The 27,089-nt window shown below is 40.9% G+C and overlaps 1 protein-coding gene across 2 annotated transcripts; it reads left to right on the top strand.

Annotated features, from left to right (window-relative positions):
• Positions 1 to 84: 84 nt before the first annotated feature.
• Positions 85 to 27,089, top strand: LOC117864418 (achilleol B synthase). 2 transcript variants are annotated; one of them, XM_034748523.2, is made up of 18 exons: positions 85 to 326; positions 957 to 1,142; positions 2,686 to 2,775; positions 2,867 to 3,061; positions 3,343 to 3,427; positions 3,577 to 3,743; positions 10,198 to 10,386; positions 12,663 to 12,776; positions 18,475 to 18,597; positions 18,674 to 18,793; positions 19,223 to 19,321; positions 20,776 to 20,832; positions 21,807 to 21,853; positions 21,936 to 22,079; positions 22,164 to 22,341; positions 25,581 to 25,655; positions 25,786 to 25,869; positions 26,746 to 27,089. In XM_034748523.2, exons 1-18 carry the CDS (start codon positions 204 to 206, stop codon positions 26,860 to 26,862), a joined length of 2,193 nt encoding a protein of 730 aa, XP_034604414.1. In that variant the 5' UTR covers positions 85 to 203; the 3' UTR covers positions 26,863 to 27,089. The 2 variants fall into 2 exon arrangements, with proteins under 2 accessions (XP_034604414.1, XP_034604413.1); XM_034748522.2 differs by having other exon boundaries at positions 85 to 349.

Genomic DNA, 27,089 nt, shown 5'->3' with positions numbered 1-27,089 from the left:
TTTGACCGGGGTGGGCTTGGCTGGTTAAATAGTGACCTCCAAGTCCCTCGTCTCTCCCTATATAAACCCTACAACTCAACCAGGATAATGGAACAACACTTGCACCATCCTATAGTTAGTACTGATCGAGCAAGCCCGGCGCTGCATCATGTGGAGGCTAAAGGTTGGCGAGAGGCCAAGCGACCCATTGCTCCGTTCACCAAATGACTTCCTCGGTAGGGAGGTGTGGGAGTTCGACCCTGACGCAGGCACATTGGAGGAGCGCGCCGAGGTGGAGAGGCTGCGGCAGGAGTACACCCGCAACCGGTTCACGCAACGGGAGTGCGGTGACTTTCTCTTGCGCATGCAGGAATGTTACATGCATATAAAATGCTAGCTTAATAGTTCATGTTATTATGTCTCTGTTATCCCTTCACACAACACTGCAGATTTTGCGTGTTACATAATTCATTCACTCAAATATATATTTTAATAAATTTGCACATTGAATCTATACATTTGTCATATATTTTTTAAATAAATCTGCTGTTTCGTTAGATTTAATTTTCTATAAAATTAATGTGTGTTTGGTGATTGCTATGCCAATCTGTCTTTAGTTCTGCAAAATTTACCGTGTCTGTGTATTTACTAGTTAGGCTACTCCTCCTTTCGTTATTTTCACCTGTTGTCCTAGAAAATTGGAACATGGTCTTTAATCCATATGACGACTTTGAACAAAAGAAATAGTGGCAGAGAGTCTGGTAATACAACAACAATTGTATGCTTTCACTTATCGTGGCATACTTTTTGTTGTGATTACATATATGCTAGTATGCTTGTAGAAAAGTTATTGGCCTTTTTCTTATTTAATTTACTCGGTCAGATAGAGGACTTCATTCAGTTTTTTGAATTACTGCACAAGTTTAACAAACGTGGTAAATAAAAAATTCTCACAAGGCTCTGTACCTCCCTTGCAGTATGCAAAACAGAACCTTCATAATACAAACCTTCCAGTCATCAAGATTAAGGAGGATTCAGAATTAACGGAAGAAACTGTGTTAATTGTGTTGAGGCGTGCCCTTAGTCAATATTGTTCTTTGCAAGGACCTGACGGGCATTGGCCTGGTGGTTACAGCGGGATTTTGTTTATTCTGCCACTCATGGTATGATTTTGCAATTTAAGGGGAACCAATGCAAGCTTCACCCCAGTTTCAATTATTTTGTACAGTAACATCAAAGCACAATAATGAAGGTTGATCGTAGTCATTCTATTGAAATCAGTTATTGCTGGATGAAATACTGCAATATTATTATCGTAATGATGATTATGAAAATGATTTAGCAGTCAATCGATTTTTCTTCTGTACATATATATGCCAATGGGATCGTACTTGGTTTTTCTGCAATAAACCACAACAGAGATTAAAGGTAGAGTCACATAGTGAAATGTGCCATGAACCGTCCAAACAATGTCATTTTGTGTCATTTCATAAAATACTGCAGCTGTTCTACTTTTTACTGTAAATAATAGTCTGAAATCGTAAAGCAATGTTATATCAATGCTCAATTATATGCCGCTCCAGCACGAGATCCAGAGTTTGTTTACCAGGGCTAAACTTTAGCTCTTGTCACATTGGATGTTTCATATTAATTAGGAGTATTAAATATAGGCTAATTATAAAACTAATTGCATAGATGGAGGCTAATTCATGAGATGAATCTATTAAGCCTAATTAATCCATGATTTGACAATATGGTGCTACAGTAACCAGTGTTAATAATGGATTAATTAGGCTTAATAGATTCATCTCGCGAATTAGCCCATGGCTTTTGCAATTAGTTTTATAATTAGCTAATGTTTAGTTCTACTAATTAGCATCCGAAAATTCGATGTGACAAAGGCTAAACTTTAGCCTAAGCCCTTATAGAGTAGTTGAACTACATCCAATCTCCATTCAAAGGCATCAGATCTAGTGTCTTGTTGTGCCAAACTCTCAAGTACAATAAAGAGGAGTACAAATCATTCATTTTGGAGCGAAAAACAAACACAACTTAAAAGGAAACTTGGCAAAAGAGCCATTTAAAACCTGACTTCAATTTTGATTGTAGTGAGGAATAAAATTATATTTCTAAATAATAGAATTTATGAAAACAAAAGAATGACAAGATTTTCTCTCTGTCATATATTAAAAAAGCAAAAGGCTAACTATATAACTTCTCTGTTCCAATTAAAAATTTTCCAGCTCATTTTTTGCACACATCAAACTGCCTTTGATTCAAGCACCCGGATGACCGTGTTGGTTATATTATTTGACAGATGCATGAACATTGAAGAACAACGTTGGGAATCATCTTTAATTTTAACATAAAAAAAGGAAATGTTAAATATAAAACATTAAGATAGATGCGTGTGTATAAAACACTTAACCATTTTGAATAATTGGATTCTTCCTCCATAACCTTTTGATGTTTGAATATGATGTTTCACTAGGGAATAAAATTTTGGTCCAGTAACAGTTAGTGTAATTTTCACTATTTCATTTTTTATTTGCTTCTGCTAAATTGTCTAGTTGTGATAGCATTTGTATTCTCAAAATTTGATTTTATTCAAATCCATCAAATAATCATTAAGTCACAATTAAAGTGTTTTATTCATATCCATCAAATCATTACTTTCACACTACTTCCTTTTTTGTGTCTTCTTAGATATTTGCATTACATGTCACACAATCTGTGAATGAGGTTTTATCTACTGAGCACATACGTGAGATATGTCGCTACATCTACAATATTCAGGTATGTAAGATTTTTTTTAACTATATTTCCAAGAAATGTTAAATACATAAAGATTATTAGAATATATTTTATAAAATTTTAATGAATACAGAATGAGGATGGTGGTTGGGGCACACATACTCTTGGCCCAAGCTCCATGTTTGGCACTTGCGTAAACTATGCTACATTAAGGCTCCTAGGAGAGGTGCTTGATGGAGAAAATGTTGCATTATCCAGAGGGCGTGCATGGATTTTATCTCATGGAAGTGCAACTGCAGCACCACAGTGGGCAAAGATATATCTCTCGGTATAAGACAATACAAAAAATAAAGACATTATTTTGAGTCTGCCACAAAGGAAATCATAAGAAAATTCAAACATAATATTAAATGATTAATATGATTTTTCTATAGACGATCCAATGTTCTTCTTATTTCAGTTATAAAGCTTATCAGCAGTACCATTTATATGTTTCTAATCAATTGAACATAATTTCCTTACCATGGACATATTCAATGTTACACTAATTTCGTTATAATTTGTTTTGGTGTGAAAGTAACACAGCCTATCGTTGTTTTTAACATAAAGATTATAGGAGCATATGATTGGTCAGGAAACAATGCAATTATTCCTGAGTTATGGATGCTTCCACATTTTCTCCCAATTCATCCAGGTATTATTTCTATCTCACACTTTACATAGGAATCAAATCCACAAAAGTGAATATCTCTTCCAATTATTATTTTTCTAACATGCAATATATCAAAGTAATATGTGAATGTAGTCTAGACCTTTGACTTTAATTATATTAATTGTTTCTAGGAAGATTTTGGTGCTTCTGTCGGATGGTTTACATGCCAATGGCTTACATTTATGGAAAAAAGTTTGTTGGACCTATCACTCCAACAATTCTGGCAATAAGAAATGAAATATACAATGTACCATACAATGAGATCAACTGGAGCAAAGCCCGCAGTTCTTGTGCTAAGGTTTGTTACTATGCTTTTAAGCACCAAAAATTTTCTAATTCTAAACTTGTTTCAAACAGCCCATAAGGACCATGTTGCCTTAATAGAGTGCTCCGTTAGAATTAAAAAATAATAAGCTCAAAACCACATATAAAAACCTGTATAAATTTTATTTCGGTGCGCACTATAGCTTTATATGTGTTGTTATATCTATGGATTAAACGTTTTTCACCCTTTGTTCTACTAATAAAATCATCACGAAGCATTTCTAGGAAGGGTAGTGCAGAAGACAAAGTGCAATTAAGTAAAACTAGAACATAAAGGTAGAGAATGCAAAATCTGGCACAATAATTTTTACCGAGGTATTGCAGAGCTCATGATTTCCGCTACTGATTGTTGAAGCCCCTTGCAAGGGTCAAACTCTTGCTCAGGTCACTTTGTAGAGTCATATGTCCTTCTCCTCATGCAAGTGGGTTGCCCTCTCCAAGATGCTGCCCATCATTTCTATTTGGTAGAGTTTCACCAAACGTGGCACATGTTACTCGTGGTACAAGCACCATCGTCACTCCACAAGCTTTCTTGTAGGGGGTTCTTTATTACCGGTTCAAATAACCGGTACTAAACGGGGTCCTCTAGTAAAAAAAAATCCTGCCGCCACCCCGTTGCCCTGCAACAGCTCCACCGCCACCCCCAACCCACTGCCCCTCCGCAGCATCAGATTCGGCTGCCACCGGAGCCCGGAGGATCATAGCGGGCTGGATCCGGCCACTGTGCATGGAGAGAGGGAGAGGTAGAGAGGGACAGATAGAGAGGGAGGGACAGAAGGAGAGAGCATACCTCGCCGCTCCTCTACCTCTGCCGAGCCGTGGGACCCCACCACACCGACGCACCCCACCGCGCCACCGCTCGCTGCCGCTGCACCGTCGAGCCCACTCCTCACCCCGCCGCCGCCACCCCGCTACCCCACTACCGCTCCACCGCCGCCCCCACCCCGATGCCCTGCCGCCGCTCCACCACTGCAGTGTCGGATCTGGCTGCTTTTGGAGCTCGGAGGACCACAGCAGGCCGGATCCGGCCGCCGCCCATGGAGAGAGGGAGAGGTAGGGCGGGAAAGGGAGAAAGAAGGATGGAGAGAGAATACCCCGCCGTGCTGCTGCCTCCGTTGAGCCACCGCACCCTACCACCGTTCGCTGCCACTGTGCCGTTGTGCCGCTCTTCACCCTATCACCGCTCCTCACTACCATCAGCAAGTGAGGGGTGCGTGGAGGGGGGAGGGGTGGGGTGGAAGGGGTGGAAGATCTAGCCGAGGGAGGGAGAAGAGAGAGGGAGGGAGGGGGAGGGAGGAGGGAAGGCGGCCAGGGTGGGGGCAGCAACCGGCGTAGGGAGGAGGTGGGAAGGCAGTGGATAAGATATAGTGAGGGGAGAAGAGGAGAGTGGGAGGAGAGAGGATGCGCAGATGAGTTGGAGTGTGGGGTGAGCTGAGGACGAGCGGACGTGAGGGAGGGTCTAAACGATAGTTAATAAAATTAGTACCGGGTGGAGCCTCCACCCGGTACTAAAGGTCCTTAGGCACATTAGTATCAGGTGGAGGCTCCACCCAGTACTAAAGGGGGTCACAAAGGGCTCCTCGGAAACTGGACATTTGACCTGGTACTAATGCTCATATTAGTACCGGGTCAAAAACCAACTGATACTAAGCCTCGGGACGAATGCCGAGTTTTCTAGTAGTGTGCCATGGCCTCCAAGTTAGTGAGCACAAGGACCTTTGCTATTGGAGGCTTCTATTCATCTCACTCTATGCTAATTAGGGATGAAAGTGGTATGGATATTATCCGTCCGCCGTTCAACCGAAGGTGTTATTAAGATACTCAAATGGATAGTTTGTATCCGAATTTAGATACTCAAAGTTGGATATCTAAGATGTGAATTGGATGAGTATTAATATTCAACACATTTGTCACTATTTGTTTCAGAAGTCATTTTGAGAAAAAATAACTATATGTATTTGTATCCACATATATCGGTTCCGATCTGTTTTCGTCCCTAATGCTAATCATCTAGCAAAATGCACTAAATGTCTGGTCTAGCCCTAATGAAGCCCTTTAATCTGGTTCTAGTTGCCCTAATCATCAACATCTACTATTTTGGAAGCTCCCAAGTATGGGTAACACTTCTTAAAGATTCAACAACAATAACACGGCCAGTGGGCAGGAGTGGGAAGATAAATAGCCCTAACTCAAAACATTGCTTTTGCACCTAGCTAGGTTCATGCAGAAAATGTACTCACCAGATGATCCAATGTTCACGCAAGTGCCCATCACCAGAACACTTGGTGGGTACAATGAACCGAGCCAATGGGCTAGCCATTGAGCCCTTGATCATGTGACCTGACGATCTGTGTACTCATTTTGACATTTGGTGATTGTCGTCGCCTCTTTGCCCCATTGCAACTCATTAAAATTATTCAGCTGATCATCTAGATTTCATCATCATGACATCTTGCGAATGCAAGCACGGGACATGTTCAGGATTACTGGTCACCTAGAAGGGGTTGATCCAATATAAGGCGGAGTAAGGGAAGATGGGGTAGATAGGCCTAACAGACAACAACAGAGATACGATCTTTGTTGATCAGGTTCAACTGAAGCTTATATCCCCGAGGCAGGACTACATGTGCTCCTCTTCAATACCACAACACCGATCACTCTGGGTCCCGGCATCATGCCTCCTCCCCCTGCAAGCATGTCGCTATGTCGTCATAGTTACAGCAGCAGCCTCCCTCTCATACTTATGAGGAGACTCGGGTTACAGAGTATGATACGAACTCTACCCTATATTGCTAAATACAACTCAAGTCCCATCGTAAATAGACTCGTACAAATATTCGACACAATATCTAACAAACTCCACCTTGGTGAATATTCCGCTATCTTGAAGCCGTAAATATGCGAACCTCCATGTACGTCAGACTTGAATTTCACCTTTTCCGCTCTATCAAGAGCTGCTCGAAGAATCATTGCTATCTCCGCAATTTCCAACTCCGTGACTCCATCTGCAACTGTGCATCATTTTCTTCTATCACCACAATCTCTTTCACGCAAAATTAGATTCGTCTCTAGCCATAACAGTTAACTGAATCTAACACGGTGCTCCTGCTAACTGCACACATGATATTTAAGAGAACCTCACTATCGCTATCCAAGTCACTTATAGGAATTGCCACATTGGCATTGCTCTTCCATTATCGCTGCCATATTACACCTGATGTCTTACACCATAGCTTCTCAGCCATGTCCAACTAGATTACTCCAATTGCAAGTACAGACACCACAGTCCATACTTCCTTCCCGTTCATCCTTTCAAGCTTCTTCGTGTCATTCGATCCATACTTCAGAAACACGTAGCTGCAACTCGAATCGATCCATGTCCTTGCTTATTTGGAAGCACGCAAACTCCTCCCATGCAAACCTACATCCTGAGCTCACGCTGCGTGTCGCCACGCCACAGAGAACAACAACCCCATCAGCCGCCACGCTCCTATGTCATCGTCATTGATCCTGTCGTCACCTCTGACCATGGTATGACCAGCTTGTTGCCGCCAATCTCTGCGCCGTGCACCACAGTATGTTCACTTTCCAAGTTAACTGTCCGCCAGCCATACTAAACTGTTTACCATGTGCTCCACGATCTGTCTGGTCCGGTCTATCCATCACAGGTAGGCCCCCAATGAGCTAGTACACACCTCGATCATGTCAATCTGCCACTGACTCCGTCGATCCTAAGCACCCACTGAACGGATATCGAACTCCTATCGGTCGCCATGAGCACCACGACTGAACACCGTCGACAGCCTCCCCTCGTCGCCAACGAGCATGCAGCACCCGCCCAAGGTCTGGTCCATGCTACCTCTCCTCCTTCGCTTGTTGCAATTCTCCATCAGCTTTCCCCGACATCCTGTCATGCCCTGTAGCTCTGTTGTGCGTACAACCCTACCATACTCTCGCGCGATACACCTCGTCATCATAAACTGATCTGACTGACTTGGTTTATCGATCACCAGAATGTCCACCCTTATCCGTGGACTATCTGCTTGGATTCATCGCTAAACCCACTTGTCATCGTCGAAACATCGTGTGCAGACGCCTGGTTCTATGTCATTGCCTATCGAGCCGCCCGTTCATTATGGAGTTCGTCTTGCCGAGCCTCCCAACATGCAACCGAGCACCATTATGTACATTTGCCTTGCGTTGATCGAGATCTGGTCCTGTTGAATCAGTGCTCATACTTCTTGAACGTGACTCCAGATAAAACACATTAGACCATCTCACAACACGTTTGCTTTTTGGACTCCAATTTAGCTTTTTCAAATCAAACTCCAATCATAACCACGTATCACATGGCCCTTGTATTCTTCTGTCTCCACGTCACGATGTCACAGAGCACAATCGCACGAGTCCACAACTCCGCCAGCACCTGCCACGTCCATACATGCACGCTCAGTTTGCTCCATAGTTGAGCCCGGCCGAGTCCAACACTGAACTCCACGGCACATCGGCACCTTGGTGACCCTTGCTGCCATGCATCGCCAGTATGATTTCCTGCCGCATCCGTCGTGGACACATCTACTTATGATCACGATGCCCCGCACCAGTCATCTCGTGCTCTGCTGATATCCAGCCGTGACGGTTCCTAGTACCGTCGACCAACACCTGTGTGTTCGGCCACAACCATGACCATATGCTCCGCATTGCACTGTATCCACACAGCACCAATCGCATGTTGCACGATGCCTTGTAGATGCATATAACCCTCGAATCTCCATGTGATTTTTCGTACAGCCTCTGGATCCAATCCAAATGATATATAGCTCTTGATACTAATTGTTAGAAATTAGCCATCTGCGGCGACGAGTCGCCCGCTAATCTCCATGTAGTGGAACGACGATTGGATGTACCGAGATGAACTTGCACGATCACAGATAATAACGGAGATATGATCTTTGTTGAAGAGGTTCAGCTGAAGCCTACATCCCGGGGCAGGATCGGACTATGGGCGCTCCTCCCTAATACCGCAACACCGATCGCTTCGGGATCCCGGCATCGTGCCGCCTCCCCCCTGCGAGCCTATCGCTATGTCATCATGGTTACAATAACAGCCCTCCCCTCATATTTATGAGAAGGCTCGGGTCACAGAGTATGACACGAACTCTACCCTATACTCCTAAATACAACTCAAGTCCCATCGTATCTGGACTCGTACAAATATTCGATACAATATCTAACAGTGTTGATGTTGCGCGCGTAGGTTGTTGTGTGTTTCATCGTGTGCGCTTAGGTGAGTCCAAGTTTGGGTATATCAGCTCATTTTCATTAGTACAGCAATGGCTCTTATGCTCATTTAAAAAGAACATAGTTTATTTTTGCTTAACTGCCATGCCGAATTCAAAATATAGTCAGTTATAATTTAATATCACCATTACTGCTGAAGACTGTAAATACATGTTCCTAATTACAAACCATCTGTATAAATGGAAGCATTTTCACCGTCAGTCCAATATAAGAACTGATTGTGTAAATGGCATCACCACAGTCAGATATATCCATCAACAGACTGTGATTATCACTTATTCGTATAGTAGGTTCTAGCCTAAGAAAAATCTTTAATATTCGCAGCTGTACATTGAGAAGATTTTCTATTGATGGATATAAACTCCACGAAAATTGTATCTCTTGATGAGACCTGCAGTTTGATAGAATGATAGTTGACAACTTTAGGCCCAAATCATGTTTACAACTAATTTTTCAATTGTAACTTGTCGAGGTTGACTTATTCTTTCATGGTTCACTCATACGAAAACCTAATATTCCTGTACATTAGGGAATACTAGTATTAAACTCATAATACAAAATGGAATAAAAATATATGTAACACCTCTCTAAAAATGGCAGTAGTATCATAGTCGGATTGTGGCTACAACTGAATAATAAATGCAATTTTATGTCAGCTTCAAATAAAGCCGACTGTGGTAATGGTGATTTTCACATATGCATGTCAGGCTGAAAACTGACAATATTGGCTCCAGTCATGGTAATAAGATTATGAGGGGAAATGGTGTGCATAATAATTTTGTTGCATTGGTTTCTGACTATTATTTGACTGTATTACATGGACTAGTGGATATTTTAGTACTTGAGCCAAAGCAATAACAAAAGCAATGGAGAGTTTTTTGATATTAGATTCAATATTATATCATGAACTAGCGGCCATTACTTTGTTTAGTTTCTTTATGTCTTGACTGGTAAAAATTATTATTTCAATTTTATGTACAGTGTAATGACCAGTTCATGGCATTAGATTGGCTATGTCGTCGCATAATCAAGCTATGATCCCCAGCTTTGTCTCTAATTCACAAAAATACCATATAATTATTTTGACTTCTGAAATATTGCTGCTGTTTTTCCTTCTGTCACTACAGGAAGACCTCATCTACCGGCCTTCATGGTTGCAAAATATTGCAATGGCTTATTTAAATAAGTTCGTGGAACCAGTGTCAAATTGGTGGCCTTTTACTAATCTACGAGAAAGAGCTATGAAAAACCTTATGGAACATATCCACTACGAAGATGAAACCAGCAACTATGTTGGCTTATGCCCCATTAACAAGGTAATAATAAGATCCCATTGTTGCTTAAATAAAGGCCAGGCTTTCTTCTATCTAATGCACTACTGCGTCCTGTTGTTGTAAATGTTAATTGGGAAAAGTAAAAAATACTCCTATAAATTGGAAGTTCAGATAATGCTTTCTGCTCCATGTCTGCCACAATTTCTTTAAGAACCAACCCCCTCCTAGTCCACAATGGTGATAGCTAAGCAGGGAACAGCATGGACGCCTTTCAGTTTTCACTAGTAAGGAAACGACCATCAGTTCTCAACAAAAATCTCGGTCATTTTTTACCCGGGAATAAAGAGCCTCTTTAGTCCCGGTATAAATTTCGTAACCCATGGAGGACCTTTTAATCTCGGTTAATAACACCAACCAGGACTAAAGAGACCCTTTAGTTCTTTTTAGTTCTTGTTGGTGTTACAAAACCGGACTAATGCCCTTCAGGGTTAGTGTTACCAACCGGGACTAAAGGGTCCCCCACGGGTGAATACAAAGGATAGCATCCCCTACTTAGATATGCTGTGTAGGTGAGATGGTAAGAAAGCTACGCGGGAGGCGAGAGGTTGCGGGTTTGAATCCTGTGCACACGCATATTTTGCATGACTTGCGCGTGTGTGGGAGCCTCCCGGAAATTTCTAATATTTTTTTTGGCAAAAAGTCCTTTAGTCTCGGTTGGTATTACCAACCGGGACTAAGGTGAAATAACCGGGACTAAAGGTCGGGAACTTTAGTCCTGATTAGTTAGTCCCGATTGAATTTTTCGAGACCCATGGGTCTCTCCAACTAAGACTAAAACTCAGTTTTCCATCAGTGTCTCCATGGCACGATGACTGTTGGCCTATTAGTTAGCCATAATTAGAGTCAGATGAGGATGAGGGGAGATGGTCATAATGGAAGAGATCAAGGATGACACGGGCAGGTTTAAACCCTTTGGTGAGGAAACAGTCAGTGGTGAGGGTGGGCGCATAGCCACCACCATTGCCAAGCTTAGATAAAAAAGGAGGTGATGGGCTCAGAAGATTAACAGGAAGAGAAGAGAATATGGTTGAGGACAAATTAGTTCTAGGTCCTAGCAGTTGAAATCCGATTCTGTTTCAGGCTTGTCCAGCAAGGCCTTAATTTCGTGGCATCCATATAGAATTCTTATAACCTCTCTCCTTCATTAGCTCTTCAACACTCATGACCCATCAGAATTGTGTTCTTACATGGATTTGTATAGATTTGTCCCACTTTTCAGATCCAAGTATCCAACCAAATTAACCTTGTTTCAGATCGAAGCTGAAAGATTGGAATGCTTCAAACCATTAAGTGCGTAGGTTCATGTACAAAAGGCCATGACCTAGAAAGCATTTCCAACCACAATTCAATAGGGATGCCCAGAAACACTTATTAACTATTGAATGCAGACAGATTATATTGGTGGAACCTCGATATACAAGTCCACTCATCCCTTAGCCACACAGCACATATGTATACGTCTTCTAGAAACCTTATTTGGGCCCCGATTATATACTCGAAAGCAGTCATATATCTTTTTTTTATTTCACCATATATTTCAAACATAGGAATTTCTTGCTTTCTATCAACGTGGGTAAGAGGTTGGTGCGGATGTCATTCTCTTTTCATCAATTGAATATCCGTTTTCTGAATATGAATCTATTTTGACTACAAGATCTTAAAATGCCAAGACCACTTTGGACCCTGGGTCTTTATGTTGTCAAAACTGCAAAAGACATTCAATTTGGCAAGTGTGGTTTTCCTTTTATAGTTACCACTTTGCCAAAATGCACAGTAATGATTTAAAGTTATCCTATTTCTTATTACGAAAACGATACGCATTTAAACTTATCTAACTTCTTCAGTAATCCTAGTTAGAATGACATAAAAGAAAAGCATATACATTGGTAGACAGATAAGTTAGAATTAGCACACATTAATTTGCCACTTTGAACACATGGTTCCATCATTTGCATCTACTCAGTTTGTTTTCAAAATATTCTTCAATCACCTTTCTTGTAATAATGAATTTAAATTTCTACAGAAATTAAATTTATGACTCACCAATTCCTATATGAAAATAAACCACTTGGTAGAAATTTTCTTATACCAGATTAAACTGTGTACATCTGTCAGCATCACCTGTATTCATGATATTGTTCTTAGCTAGTATTTGTTTGTTTATTAAAGAAAGGGCATGACGTTTGCCTTATTTTGTTCTACTAATCAGATTATATTAACAAGTTCTTTTACCTATTTTTTTTCTTTTCTGTGATTAGGCCTTAAATATGATTTGCTGTTGGATAGAAAAACCAAATTCTAAAGAATTCAGGCAGCATCTTCCTAGGATTCAAGATCATTTGTGGCTTGCAGAAGATGGAATGAAGTCAAAGGTAATTCGTCCTGCTTCTTACAACCTTTTTTGTCATCTAACAAGAAATGAGCGTATTGCTATTCATATTCTATAACTTACTATGTGTAAAATATTTTCTCTAAAAAAGTTTCAGAGTCAATTTCTACAAAGTTAGTCTTAAATGTCGTAATATGACATTACTAAACAAAGAAACATTTTAAGTCCCATTGGTTGTCTTTCATCCTAGTACAAAAACTCAAATTTGAATTTTATGAACAACGTAGTTCTTAATGGTTTTGCAAGAGAGCACACCAGACTTTGTAGTCTTATAATGTTCTTGGATTTTCTATTGAATATGCCTTGGATTGAAGAGCACTAATGCATACTATTGGAGAACGCCTCATTCGTGTCGGCCCAAAGCCCACGAGTATCGATGTCTCATCCATGTCGTCCTAATAATGGCTGATGCAGTCAACACCGGTTTTGATCCAGAACATCCAGTACCTGTCATTATTAGGCCAGTCTCAGTGCACAAATTCATAGCACAGTTCCCAAGATTGATAATTTGGTAATTGTGTCTGTTGGGCTTCATGGCGATGAAACTCCACTTAAATATGATGAAACTCTCTCTCCTCTATCCTCATAATGATGTTGCCACGTAAGAAAAATTGCTGATGTGGCATGTTATTTAATGGTCATGAAACTCTAGATGAAACCTCCGGTGAGACTAGCCTTATGCACCGACATGGAAAGTTTCAGCGCCAGCATATAATCAATGCCAGCACAAGTATACTTGTACCGAGTTTAGATGGTACCAGCAGGAGTTAGTGGTGCTTTTACAAATATATAGGATGGTGAAGCGCATGCGCCAAGATACAAAATCGAGAATCCCAATTGGTTATTAACATGTTCGTGATGGGGAAGTTGAAAAACCAAGCATCTATGTATATATATGCCCCATTTGCATTTGATCGAGACCATCAAGAGAGGTGAGAGTAGAGTGATTGAGACCGCGCAGAGAAAAAAGTAGAGGCGAGAGGATGTCGACAGCACAAGGCATGGATGTTGAGATCAACTGCTTTGTCATGAAGCAACTCGGCATCTTCAACAGTGACCAGCGGACAGTGCTCGTGGCAAATGTTGTCAAGCATTGCACCCAAGAGAATTGGTACATGATGGTGGTGTGCCTCCTCTAGGCCCTAAGCCACCACAAGTTCAGAACTGCAAGCAATGAAATCACCGGGCTCATTTTTGCCATTCTTCCGAGTGCTGAATATATTAATCATCCACATGGCTAGATATGGAGGTGGTGGCATGAGATCATGACCTTCTACCGCCTAAATTCCTTAACCATCATGGAGAACATGCATAGGTGGGAGGCACTCAGTAACCCTAACGAGTTGGTAAAATTTTTAGTATTATATGCGACAATATTGGGCTGGCATATTTTTTCTTACTCTGTGTTAAAGTATTCTTGCCGGTGCAGATAGCACGGGCACGTATATGTGAATATAAGGCACATCTAGTAGGTCCACTTTCTCCCAACCACTCCCCCGCACCACTCGACTCAGCCCTAAATCTAGTAGGCCGCTCCTCCTCCTCGTCCACCACTACCACCAGATCCACCATTGCCGCTCCTCCTCTACCGCCACCACCAGCTCAGCTGCTACTCGTCCTCCTCCACCTGATCCACCATTGCCGATCCTCCTCCTCCACCACCACAAGATTTGCCTCCCCTGCTCCTCCTCCACCACTTTCAGATCTGCCTTCATCTCTCCGTCTCTTCCTCCACCGACATGTTGAAGGATTCCACCATGATGTCCACATGGCCAAGATGGCTACAGCTATCAAGGCTGCAATGTACGTAGTGGTCGACTCCACAGCCAGCATGCTTGATTAATGGAGATGGTTAGGAGGTCCACACACACATCTTTAGTGGCATTGGCACTAAGGGTGGAGCTACTCCCTATACAGCAGAATAAGCCATGACCGACGGACTTAGGGTGGAGGCAGCAGCCGCTATTGCCACGCACAATCGGCTCTTGCCCATGCGCAGACTGTGGGGGCTAGCCTACGACGTTCAGGCATCCGCGCAAGCACGTACGTCTGTTTGTGGTGAATTCTCGGGCTAATACGGCCTCAGAGCACAAGCTCCTAAAACATCATTGTTGCAGCCCCTACCTTCCTAGCTTATTTGTCTTTGACAAAGGAGGTAGTGCGGTCAGTGTTGTTCCAGTGATGTAAGGTCCTACACGTAGTCTCGGACGATGTAAGCACCGGTATGTTACGAACGAACCACCCTTTTTTTGAGATAGCTAGGCTTATTGTTGATAAAGCGATGAACTAGATTAGTATCGTTGTCTATTTCATGATGAACTAGATGATGTGTTATGATGATGTTGCTAGATTCGATGATGATAGTTGGTTATATTATGATATTCTTTATGTTTATTTGCTCTGAGCGTATAAAACTGATGTCAATGATGTCAGCAGAAATATTTCGGATGCAAAGACACTACTAGAATAGAAAAAGTGGCTCCAGTACCGGTTCCCAACCCCCTCTAGTACCGGTTCTGCAACCGATACTAGCCATCCAGTGCTAGAGGGGGGGTCCTCTAGTACCGGTTGGAATAACCCGTACTAGAGGGTATTAAAAAAATAAAAAAAGCAAAATCCTCCATCAGCCCCGCGCCCCCACCCCCGCCGACAGCCCCCACCACCCCTCCTCCCAACTTCCGCCAGCCCTCCCCGCCACCCCTCCTCCTCCGCCTCCTCCACCCCCGCCGGCCCCGGCCTAGCTCCCTCCGCCTCCTCCTCTGCCGCTCCCTCCGCCGTCACCGCCACCTCACCTCACCCCGCCGCCGCTCCTCACCGCCGGTGAGGGGCAAGCGGAGGGGGAGGGGAGGGAGGTAGGAGGAGGGAGTGCCGCTGCTCACTGAGAGAGAGAAGGGGGAGGCAGAAGCAAGACTGGAGAGAGAGGAGCAGGAGGCAGGAGCAGAAGATATTTCTAAGTGTGTGATACTGATGAGGAGGAGATAAGGCGTGCGGGGTAGAGGGTGGGATGGGAAAAAAAAATCTAAGTGTGCGGTGGGAAACCCTCTAGTGGCATGTTTGCTATCTTGATATTTTAGCTCCAAATCATGTGAAGTTCTGCCAAAATTTACTGTTGTTTATTGTCTTCGTAAACCGGTGCTTAATCCAAGCTGTTAGTTCGGTCATGATCGATAACTAAACCGAATGAATCGAAATCAAATTCCTCGGTCTTCACAAGTTCAACTAACCGATCGGTTCTGATTTTTAGATAACCGAATTTTTAGAAAGATCGAGGAACCGAACCAATCGGTTCGGTCTAACCGAACGCCCACCCCTACCAATGGATACTACTAAGCCAAGGATAGTGGACCTAGCACCAATCATGGATAGAATGGTGCATTGCCTGAATGGTTGCACATCACTTCTTTCATATTGGGGGAGGCTGGATGTGACCAATTCTCTGATTACACCAACAACAACATTTTCCTTGTGTACCTTGAAGTTCCAAAGGGAGCCTTTGAAATTATAAATAGATCCATAAAGCAATGTATATAGCATGGTAACAACATGAATAGAAGGGGAAGAAACTTAGCTGCTTGGCCCATGGTGCTAAAGCCTAAGGCGAATGGAGGGCTTGGAGATTTGACCTTGAGGCTTTAGAATGATGTGATGCTTCTTAAGCGCGCATCTGCATAATATGGGACACATATTATCAAGATAAAGTGCCTCATGGCTCGAGAGAAGTTGGATCATTTTGGTTGAAGGATGTGTTCATATTGAATGTCCTATATCGAGGTATTGCTACGTTTAAATTGCATGATAGTTCCACTGTGCTGTTCTGGGAAGACTTATGGGCCCCAATTATCCTAGCTGATGCATACCCAAGGCTATTCTCCTTTGCATCCAGTACACAGTTGTTGGTTAAAGATGTCATGGAATCGACAGATTTGGCTTCCATCCTAAACCTGCCATTGTCACAAGAAGCCTGTATATGAAGATGTACTGACTTTACATAATTTCCTCCCAAACATTCCCTATGATAGGACTTCAAATGGTCAATGGTTTTTTTTATGGGGGCAATGGAATATATTATTCAAAATGACTCTACAAGCTAGCATTCATATGTATACATGTCCTGCCGACCTATGCATGGATCTAGAAAACAAAATGCACTCCACACCTCAAGTTCTTTGCATGGTTACTATTTGTGGATTGGCTGAACACACAAAATATGCTCAAATGGAGGCACTACAACATTAAATTGGGGGTGACTTGGGTTCTCTGCCAGCAAGAACCTAAAGAGGATAGGGACCACGTTTTCTTTTAGTGCCCCTTTGCGATGGCCTATTGGCACAGTTTGTAGATTTTTGGAATAGTGACTTGGATATCTATGAGCGTGTTATGTCAGCTAGGCAAACATCACACCTTCCATTCTTCATGGAAATCTTTTTCATTGCAATGTCGGAAATTTTGGAGATGAGAAAACTAGTTATCTATGAATGGGCATGGGCTAGTCATCAACTTTGGATCGTGAGATTCAAAGAACAAATGGTTCTCCAATTCCTTTGCTTTAGGGAGGACTGTAGATTAGTAGTTTTACATTGGCTGAGACAATCATGTACCTTCTTATGTTAATATATGAAAAATAATGAAGTATCGTGGTGGAGCTCCACCACAGTTTGCCCTTAAAAAAGAGATTGAGCACAACCCCCATTTCAGCCACCAGGATAGTGCGCCAACAACACAAGGCCACCAAAGCGTTGCCAGTCGAAGCCATATAAGCTAAATCATGTTAGGATCACCCTAGGATCTCTAGATGCACATCTAGTCGGGATTTCGAGTTGACAGTGAGTTCATGGGGTTCCCGTGTTAACCGAGAGAGAGAGAGAGAGAGAGAGAGAGAGAGAGAGAGAGAGAGAGACGGGGTGAGGTACCTTCACCCCTAGGGGTGGCGGCGGTGGAGCCATTAGCCATCGCCTGGTTCGGTCGGTGAAGCTCTGCGCTAGGTAGCGACGCGCAGTGCCGTGTCGTGGCGGTGGCGGAGGTTCCCGTCACTGCTGTGCCCCCGTGATCGGTCTAGGGTTTTGTCGGTGGGGTGATTGGCGGCACAGTGAACCTCGTGTCATGCGCCCCGGTCCCCACTACTATTTATATAGCGCAGGTGATAGGAGCCCACCACCCAATGCTAGGGTGGACACCCCTGATCAGGGCGCGGATCAAAGGCTCAATGGGCCGTTGGGCCCATTAGTGAGGAGATCAATCTAACAAATCACACTACTTTTTGCACACGTGTGTGCCTAGTATTGTGCTTTGGGCAACATCCCTTCACAGGAATGTCAGTGACAACCAGCTGTAAGATACCATGCCGCAAAAGAGCTACCATCATCTTGATCAAAATGGTCGGCTTTTATGCTATTTTGGCTAATCCTGAGTGTTAGTATTTATAGTATGGATTCAATGGATCTGGATTATGGTATGATACGATTAATTAAGATTGATTGATTCTAATCTCACCATTATGGTTCCAACTCTATCTCTAGGATCACTTACAATCCAAACCTCCATACTCTATAAACAACCTATGAGGCTCAATATAAATCATACTCCCCTACACTAAAGAAATGCACTGGTTGTTTCCTAGTATGATAATAATATTTTAACAATGTGGGAACATGACAGGTTTTTCTGCCTTTCTAAAAAACTAGGTGTATGCTGGTTGCCAGACCTGGGAAACTGCTCTCATAGTTCAGGCCATTTGTGGAACAGGCCTTACCGAAGAATTTTGTTCAGCTCTTCAAAAAGCTCACGAGTTCCTTAAAAATGCACAGGTTTACTGACTTTCATGTCTTTTGATTGAAAAACATTATATCGTTGTAAAAGCTGACATCATTTTTTTTGTCGTAGGTTACTCAGAACTTGCCTGATTACAAAAGCTACTACCGCGAACGAACAAAAGGAGCATGGACTCTAACCAATGGGGAGCATGTTTGGCCTGTTCCTGATACTACAGCTGAATCACTTAAGGTTATAATCATCACTAATACGTTCGAAATGAACATAGTCATTAGAATCACTTTAGTAACAACAGATATGGAGGCCAATTCCTTGAATCCCAATGTGATATTAAGTGCCAAATGAAAAAAAGATCACTGCACCCTTGGCACCAGAAAAGCATTTTCTTTCTTTTACGTTAACTTAGGCATGCTATGGTGGCATGATTCATATACTTTGCTCTCCTATCAGATTGGAAATAAATTAACCCATACCTGTACAGCCTAGAAATATTTATTTATTTAAAAGAAAGAGGTGAGGCAAAGAGGATGCTTTTTATGAGTTTCTCCCATTCTTTCTCTCCCACATGTTCATAAAAAAAGAAATATGTTTTTATTAGACAATGCGAATTTTCTGCAAAGATGACTATTTTCATCCGCCACTTGTGTTTTTGTTGTGTAGGCAGTATTGCTGTTGTCAAACATTAATCCAGAGCTTGTTGGTGATCCAATAAAAGAAGAACGGTTGTATGATGCTGTTGATTGCCTCCTTTCTTACGTGGTATGAGTAATCAAATTTTTCACCATGATTTTGTAGCTCTACCCAGAGCTAGTGTTTCTTCCGATATATTTCATGAAAAAATAGTACTGGTCATAAGAAAACTGTTTCGAGGTTAGATTAAAAAAAGTATGCATTAGCTCAATTCGTCTTTCTTAACAAACCTTCGTAACTTATATAAGACAAATAAAGACTTGTTCTTTTGCTGCGAAAAGTTTGTGTTTTATCCCTGTACTATTTTTTATCGTCTGCTCAGTACTTTAAAGATGCTCATGTAGATCGCTACTCGAGAATTATGAGAGTACCTTCCTTGGTGGTAAATGATTGAGGACCTATTTGTTTTCGGCATAATTTGGTAAATTGCTGATGACAAGAGCGTCCCAACTCACTTCATCCAATCCTTTGCTGTTCTCTTTTCCATGTATTTACCTTGTAGTAGCCAGTAGGGCAAGCCGCTACATCCAAGCCTTGCACTGGACATTGTATACAATTACTGCTTGCAAGCCCTTGCTTTAGGCCTGCCATTGGGGAGGGTATGGCAAATCCACTCTTGTTCACACTCCCCGTATATAATTTTCCATACCCTACCCTCCTCATTTCTAATGGGTATATAATTTTCTACCCGTACCCTCCCCATTTGAAGTGGGTATGGATTTGGGGAGAGGGTATGGATACCCAGCGGCAGGCCTAGCTACGATTTGTGTTGACTCTCTCCCCCTCGCTTCCTCCTCGCGCCCCTCTCCTTTGTCGACAAGCAAAGTACTCATATAGGCTATTTTCTGCTAGGTTTACTAGGTTGGAGATATATTTGACAGAATCGAGTCTCCAAGCAAGGTTTCTATTGGTGAGTGGTGGAGTCGTGGGTGCATGAGTACAATCACCAGGGCAAAAATCCTGCTATCCACCAATTTGGTTATTTGTGAATTTAATGACTGTATCCCTCCTTGGTGTGGAGGCCGTAAGGTACACATCATTAATTAAGCTCTATTCCGTTAGAGTAGAGCAGGAGAATGGCAAGGGAGACAAAAGAGACTGAGGATGTGGGGTTGGAGAGAATTTGATGTGAGCGCCACAATGGCAAAAACAAGATGATATGACTGCTAAACCACTCCTAAAACAAGCTTGTGAGAAAAGAAATTGATCCTTACTAATTATAAAAAACTAATAAGGAGGCCAAAGGAATGTTCACTGGATTTAAAGTGGGAAATTTCTATTGTTTTTCTTTAATAAAATGATGGTGTCCACTGTTAAACAAAGATACTACCGTGCATGAAATAACTTTTTTATGTTTGCGTTCACTCACGTTTTGAACAAACAGCTTTCACTACAAGTTATTGATCTGTTATCTACATCTCCATCATGAACTGCTGCTATTTTATGATTTTTAAATATAATTTTGCTTTTATTCACTTAAAATTCAATAGTAATGACACAAATATTGCTCTACTCTGTTGAAGAACAAAGATGGTACGTTATCATCAGCAGAATGTAAACGAACAACTTCATGGGTAGAGGTGAGTACCTTTTCATGGTATCAATGATGAATACTAGACTAATTCTTCTTATTTACCAATCATTTTAAAGATTGCAGTCACCTAAACTAGAGATTTAAATGTTAGTTTTGAGAATATATCAAGAGATAGAGATCAAGAACAATTTGGAAAAAGTAATTGAGCAAACTTACTAAGTATATAGCTTGTCAGCGCTAGAGAGAGAATATGGAGTTTGTTTTATTAAGGTTACTTAATATTCTAATTTCCATTTACTGGAAGGTTTATCATCAATACATATGTTTGAGTTGTGTTTTGTTTTATTGAAATATACGCATATCATGCTGGAGATCTAGATAACATATTAACTGAAATAAATTTATTGTAGCCATGTTAATAGTCTGCAATCAAGAGTCCACATCATTATTAAATATCACAACTAAGGAAGACTTGAATCCTCCAGTAGGCAGGCCAGTAGCTAAAATGAATGTGGATCAAGTCTGTGCTCAGCATTGTATATGATCTAATTACAGTGAAAACTCTAATGTTCTCACTTCATCCAAATTAGTGCAAACTAAATACATTTATCTTCATTATGATACCAAAAAAAATTGACGACATCAAAATCATTATAAATAAACTATATTAACCATATACCATCTGTATAAAAGGTTCCAGGCATTCCTAAAAAAAATAAGAGAATAGGTTCACCTATATTTACTAATTGTATTATGTAGCTGATCCCATGATTGTATTATTGTAATCAATTGATAAGTGTACCATCATGTTTACGAAAAGTCTAACTCTTTGTTTAACTCCGTCCTCATTGCATTTGTATTCTTTTTGCTGCTACATTTATTTATATGAATTTTCATATATTTCCAATTGTTACTTATATAGAATAAATGCATGTGTTTTTGTATTTTGTGTCTTATTTCAGTTACAGCAGTTACTTTTCTGTACCAAAATCTTATACATGTACTTCGTTGATGATGCAGTTCATCAATCCTTCAGAGAGTTTTCGGAATATCATCGTGGACTATCCGTAAGAGATTCAAGTATCAATTTATCTGAAAGTAAATTACTTTTTGAATTACATAATCAAGGGTATGCAATGAAATATGCAGATATCCTGAATGCACATCGTCCTTAATTCAAGCTTTAGTATTGTTCAGAGGGATATGCCCTATGTATCGTCATGAAGAGATAGAAAAAAATATTAAAAAGGGTGCATCATTCCTTGAGAAAACTCAACGAAAGGATGGGTCCTGGTATGTAAAAAATCTTTACTACCAATTGCAGATTATATAAAATTATCCTATTACTAATAATGTACAAACTAATTAATTAAACAGGTATGGCTCTTGGGCTGTATGTTTCACTTATGGAACGTTCTTTGCTATAAAAGGATTAGTTGCTGCAGGAAGAACATACCATAACAGTTTGTCAATCAGGAAAGCATGCAACTTCCTGTTGTCAAAGCAGCTAATTACAGGTGGATGGGGAGAGAACTATCTCAGCTGTCAAATTGAGGTAATTATTCTCTTCGTTAGGTCACACAAGCTTAATTACAGATGTTGCAGAGTTTCATGAATGATTAGTAGCACACAAGTGCTACTTTAAGACAAATAAACTGTAAATTAAATCCATTACAATGATTCCAGGCCCAACAACTATGACCCAAGTAGTGAAAGAACTGAATAATTCAAACCCTTGCTTAGTTTTCATGATACCAACTATTAAGGTTCAATTTCAATATAATTTCATTTAAGTTTCTTACTACCTGCCATACAAAACAATGAACATTTAGGGTGTTAACCCTTGCTACAACATAGTGTGGCTTCCATTTTTTTTGAAATTTGGTAACTAATTAGTTTGTTTTTCCGATTATCTTTCATTTAGCTTGGTATTCTTAAGTTCATTTCGAGTTTATGGTATGTATTAATTAGGATACCCTAAATCATTCTATGGTGAAAACTTTGCAATACAGCTATCTATATCTCTATGCTATACTGTACTATACTGTACTATACCATACCATACCATACCATACCATACCATACTAATAACAAACTAGAGGATCAAAGTTCTCACATTGTCTGGTTGGAGAAAGTTATAACCGCTCAAATCAACCAATCTTTGAAAAAAGAATAGTTAACATGTCCATTTAGAACTATAACAAATTTAAAATCTATATGACAGGAAAAGCTTTCAGCAGATCAACAAATCTTTTTTTACAAAAATGAAATTGTCAATGTGGCTACTAAATGTAGACTTTACATGGATATTACAATGTGCATAGTCTCTCTCAGCAGTACAAATTCATTGGTCGGTGATCAAAGTAAAAAATTTATCTGTCCATGCATGTATAAAACATTCATTGTGTATCAAACATTCATTGAACGTCAAAATGACAAAAGATTATCGCTGAACCTAGCTCATTGTGGCATCTTGCTATCCCTCTATCAACTTCTCAACAGGTGCAGCACAGCTTCACCATATAAGTTGGTTAGGGACTCTCTCAACTTCCAAGTTGGTTTTATTCTTTTTGTAACTACCACCACTAATGGGCCTTGGGATTTATTTGATTAATTAAGCAATTGGGCCTGCCCAATAATTCTAACAATGGTAATACGAGAGCTAGAGTTCAGATGAATTTCCAATCAAAAGATAACAAATTGCACTATTTATTCGTGATCTGCGAATAAGTATTTGGATCAGAGGCAAATTAATAACCTTGATTATCTAGGAAATTTGGCAAGAAATCTAGAAGAATAGCACCACGTGTGTTGAATTTCTTTTAGTCATGTTGGTCTAGAGGCAAATTGTGCTACTGATTTTTTTTACTTTTCTTAACCTGGCATTATTGCTCAAGACTTTCCAGTAGATGCACTTGCCATTTGTTTTTGTGGTTAAGCCGTGAGGCAACGCGGGGCTCCTATGTATTGTGGAAGCTGGTAAATAAGATTCTTGGCTTTAAAAAATTAGGCTCAAATTAAAAATCGATACTACTATTTCAATAGATAAGGTTCAACATTTTTTAAAAACAAGATTAACATTGAGAAATGTTGAATTCAACGTTTTCCAAAATATAAATCAACATTTTTAAAAAAAATATTTCATTCAACATTTTTGCCTCCTATTTCAACATCTCAACAAAATAGATTCAATACTTTTCAAAATAAAATCAACATTTTGGAAAAAAAATAATAGCTCTTCTTCGTCATCAATGGCAAGGGCAGCAGCGCATGTACGCGGGGTGGTGCAAGCATGGGTTGGCAGCATACGATGGACGGAGAGTGGCACTGAGGCCACGCGCGGGGCCCAGTAGTGGGTGGGTGCACTTGGATGGAGGTGGCGGCGGGCATGGACTGGCCGGTGCACGAAGCTGCGTGAGTAGAGTCCAGCGGGGGCAGCCCGGTGGACGGGGAGCGGCGGCGCTCAATTGGGGGCATTGGCCTTCATGACATGTCCACAAAGCCTAATAGTGGAATAGCCCACACACCCTTTGCCTAACTGGCTTTGACCCTATTTCGTCCAGCTCTGGTAGGCTTTCTACCAGGCCATCGCTCTCTTTTCCTGCTCACAGCATCGTAGGGCTCTCCAGGGCAAGGGCAGGGCATCGACGGAGTAGGGGGTACTAGAGGCCTAACTGAAAATATGAGACGTTCCTTGTTCACTGCAACTGTCTAGCTTGCTTCTGCGCCGTTCAGCAGCAAATGCTCTTGTCCACCTAGTTAATAGCAATGCATCCTCTGCCCACGCCTCCTTTCCATCATCGATAGATAAGATCCACCTTATCGCTTTTCCTCTTCTCAACTTCTTCCTCCTCTAGGCTTCCCCCTCCTTCCACCGTTGTTCGCTATTGTTCGGGGTTTGGGATTAGGGTTGAGAGCTCACTAGGCCTCAAGCAATCTTGAGGGAGGGCTAGACTTGTGAAGGCATTAGTTGGTGGGTGGCAAGGCTGGGGCGTGGCACTAGCAAGATTATGAAGGACATGGTGGTGTGGGTGGGTGGATGGCGCGGCGAGGTGGCATGGTCTACCGGCTGCGTGACCGCCATTCAGATGGGATACCCCCACCCCTTTCTCAGGTCAGCTCACCAGCAAATGTAAACGGGTTCATCCGTGTCGTGCCGTGCAGCACAAGGTCATCACCACCCCATTCTGAACAGACACGCGGATCGCACGCAAAGCGATAGACTGCTGGATAAGCCGCCCCATTGATGCTAGGTGGAGAGGCGATGTGGGCCTTATTCATTTTCGCTCTAGTTTAATTTTTCATAACAACCCTTATGCTCACACTTTCCTGTAAGACAGCTTGGTCTCTCAAAAAGGCAGATGAACTAAATTAAAATGAGACCATCATGATCTCTATTTGATGTTAGTCTGATAGCAATATTCATAGTGAACACTCTCCTCATTAGCAAGATTATTAAGGTGATCAATACCTAAATTTATTTTTTGCATGAAAATTTAATAATGTTTTCTTCATATGGTTTCTGGTATCAGGAAAATGAATGAGATCAGTACACTTTATTTCATTGATACATCAGATTTTAAACGTAGCTGAGATAGATGATGAATGAGATGTCAAGTCAGGACTCGTTTTCTTCCTCGATCCATCCACATTTAAATTTACAAAGTCAGGATTTATGCAATGATGCTCAATGTTCGTGGTTTTTATATTTTACGATTTTCTTTCATCTTGTTTCATGAAACACCAAGTACTTAGAGTTTGCACTAATCATGTTTTCTGCTCTAAATTGAACAGGAGTATGTTTGTAGTGGCAGTCCACATGCAGTGAACACTGCCATGGCAATGTTAGCTTTACTTTATGCTGGACAGGTTTGGTTAATTTACATCTCTGTTTGCCTTTTTTACTTCCTTGAGCTATATATGAATATACTCATTATTTGAAAATTATTTGTTTGTGTATGCATGTGCTTCTGTTCCTAATATTTGATCCTCTGAGCAGATCGAATATGACCCAACACCATTATACCGAGCTGCAAAAGAATTAATCAACATGCAGATGGAGGGTGGGGAATTTCCCCAACAAGTAAGTGTTGAATTTAGACGTTGATAAACCAAAGTAGAGTTAAAATATATGTTGAAGGATTTATTCACTTTCTTTTTTCAGCACAATTAAGTATTATGCAATTTCATAATCACTAGAAATCCTGTGAACTATCAGGGATAAATTAATAGAATTGAACATATACCAATCCCAAACTTAAGTCCATTAGGACATTGAGAGTCTCCGATATTGCACACGCACCAATAAAGAATGTACCATTTTAAACAGAAAGGGTTATGTTCCATGATGAATCTAGTAACATTATGAATCTATATAACATATTAGTTGGGGATGGTCAAATATAAACAAGTTTAACTGAGGACAAAGCTAATAAATGAACTTATATTCAGTTTTAGAGGGTGTATTCTGTAAGTTATATTTTGTTGGGCAAATGGATTAAGGCGTGTAAAAAAAGATGATAATGATAAGGAAAATAATGGCAATGATATAACTGGCACTAATGCCTTGGAAATAAGAAAGAGACAAGCCAAAATATGCAGAGAAATGGACAATTAATATGGGAAAAAGAGACAAGCCTTATTATTTTTAAACAAGATGTCAAAAAAATGAACCTTGCATTCAGAACGGAGGGATCGGAATAGTATTATCACATTTGAATCTGATAAGCTTTAGCATGTCTAGATGAAAAGTACTAAACTCCAACTCAGAAGAAAATTTGTCGTAGCTACATTAGTGTAGTACATCCGTACAGTTGCAAATAAATTAAATCAGCACTATTTGTGCCATTAGGACTGACATACGTATACACATCCATACTGTTCTATTTTTTTTTTAGTTTCTCTTGTGGTTGCTATGTCTAAAGTGTGAACAATTGATGAATATGCATTTAAATTTTAGGAAGTCGTTGGCAACTTCAACTCATCACTTTTCTTCAATTACACCAACTACCGGAACTTATTTCCCATCTGGGCTCTAGGAGAATTTCGTCGCCGACTTCTTGCAAAAAGAGGGTAAAGTGGGCCCTTTTGGTCAGTTAAGATCTTCAGGATGCAAGTACCAATGGATATTGTAAGGTGTTAGCCTATATGCGTGATCTGATTGTAAACGTACAAAAGTAATTTAAAATGTAGTATTACTAAATTACTGAACTGTGCTTGCAAGATTACCAAATTCTACATGATAATCACCAATCGCCTGGTTCGTTCTCGAGATCAATGACAATGAATGATGTTCTTGCGTTA

This window comes from Setaria viridis, chromosome 7 (genome assembly GCF_005286985.2).
Source record: "Setaria viridis chromosome 7, Setaria_viridis_v4.0, whole genome shotgun sequence".
In the NCBI taxonomy this organism is placed as follows: domain Eukaryota; kingdom Viridiplantae; phylum Streptophyta; class Magnoliopsida; order Poales; family Poaceae; genus Setaria; species Setaria viridis.
The sequence above is the reverse complement of the archived record's forward strand: the minus strand, read 5'-3'. Positions and strand labels throughout refer to the sequence as shown.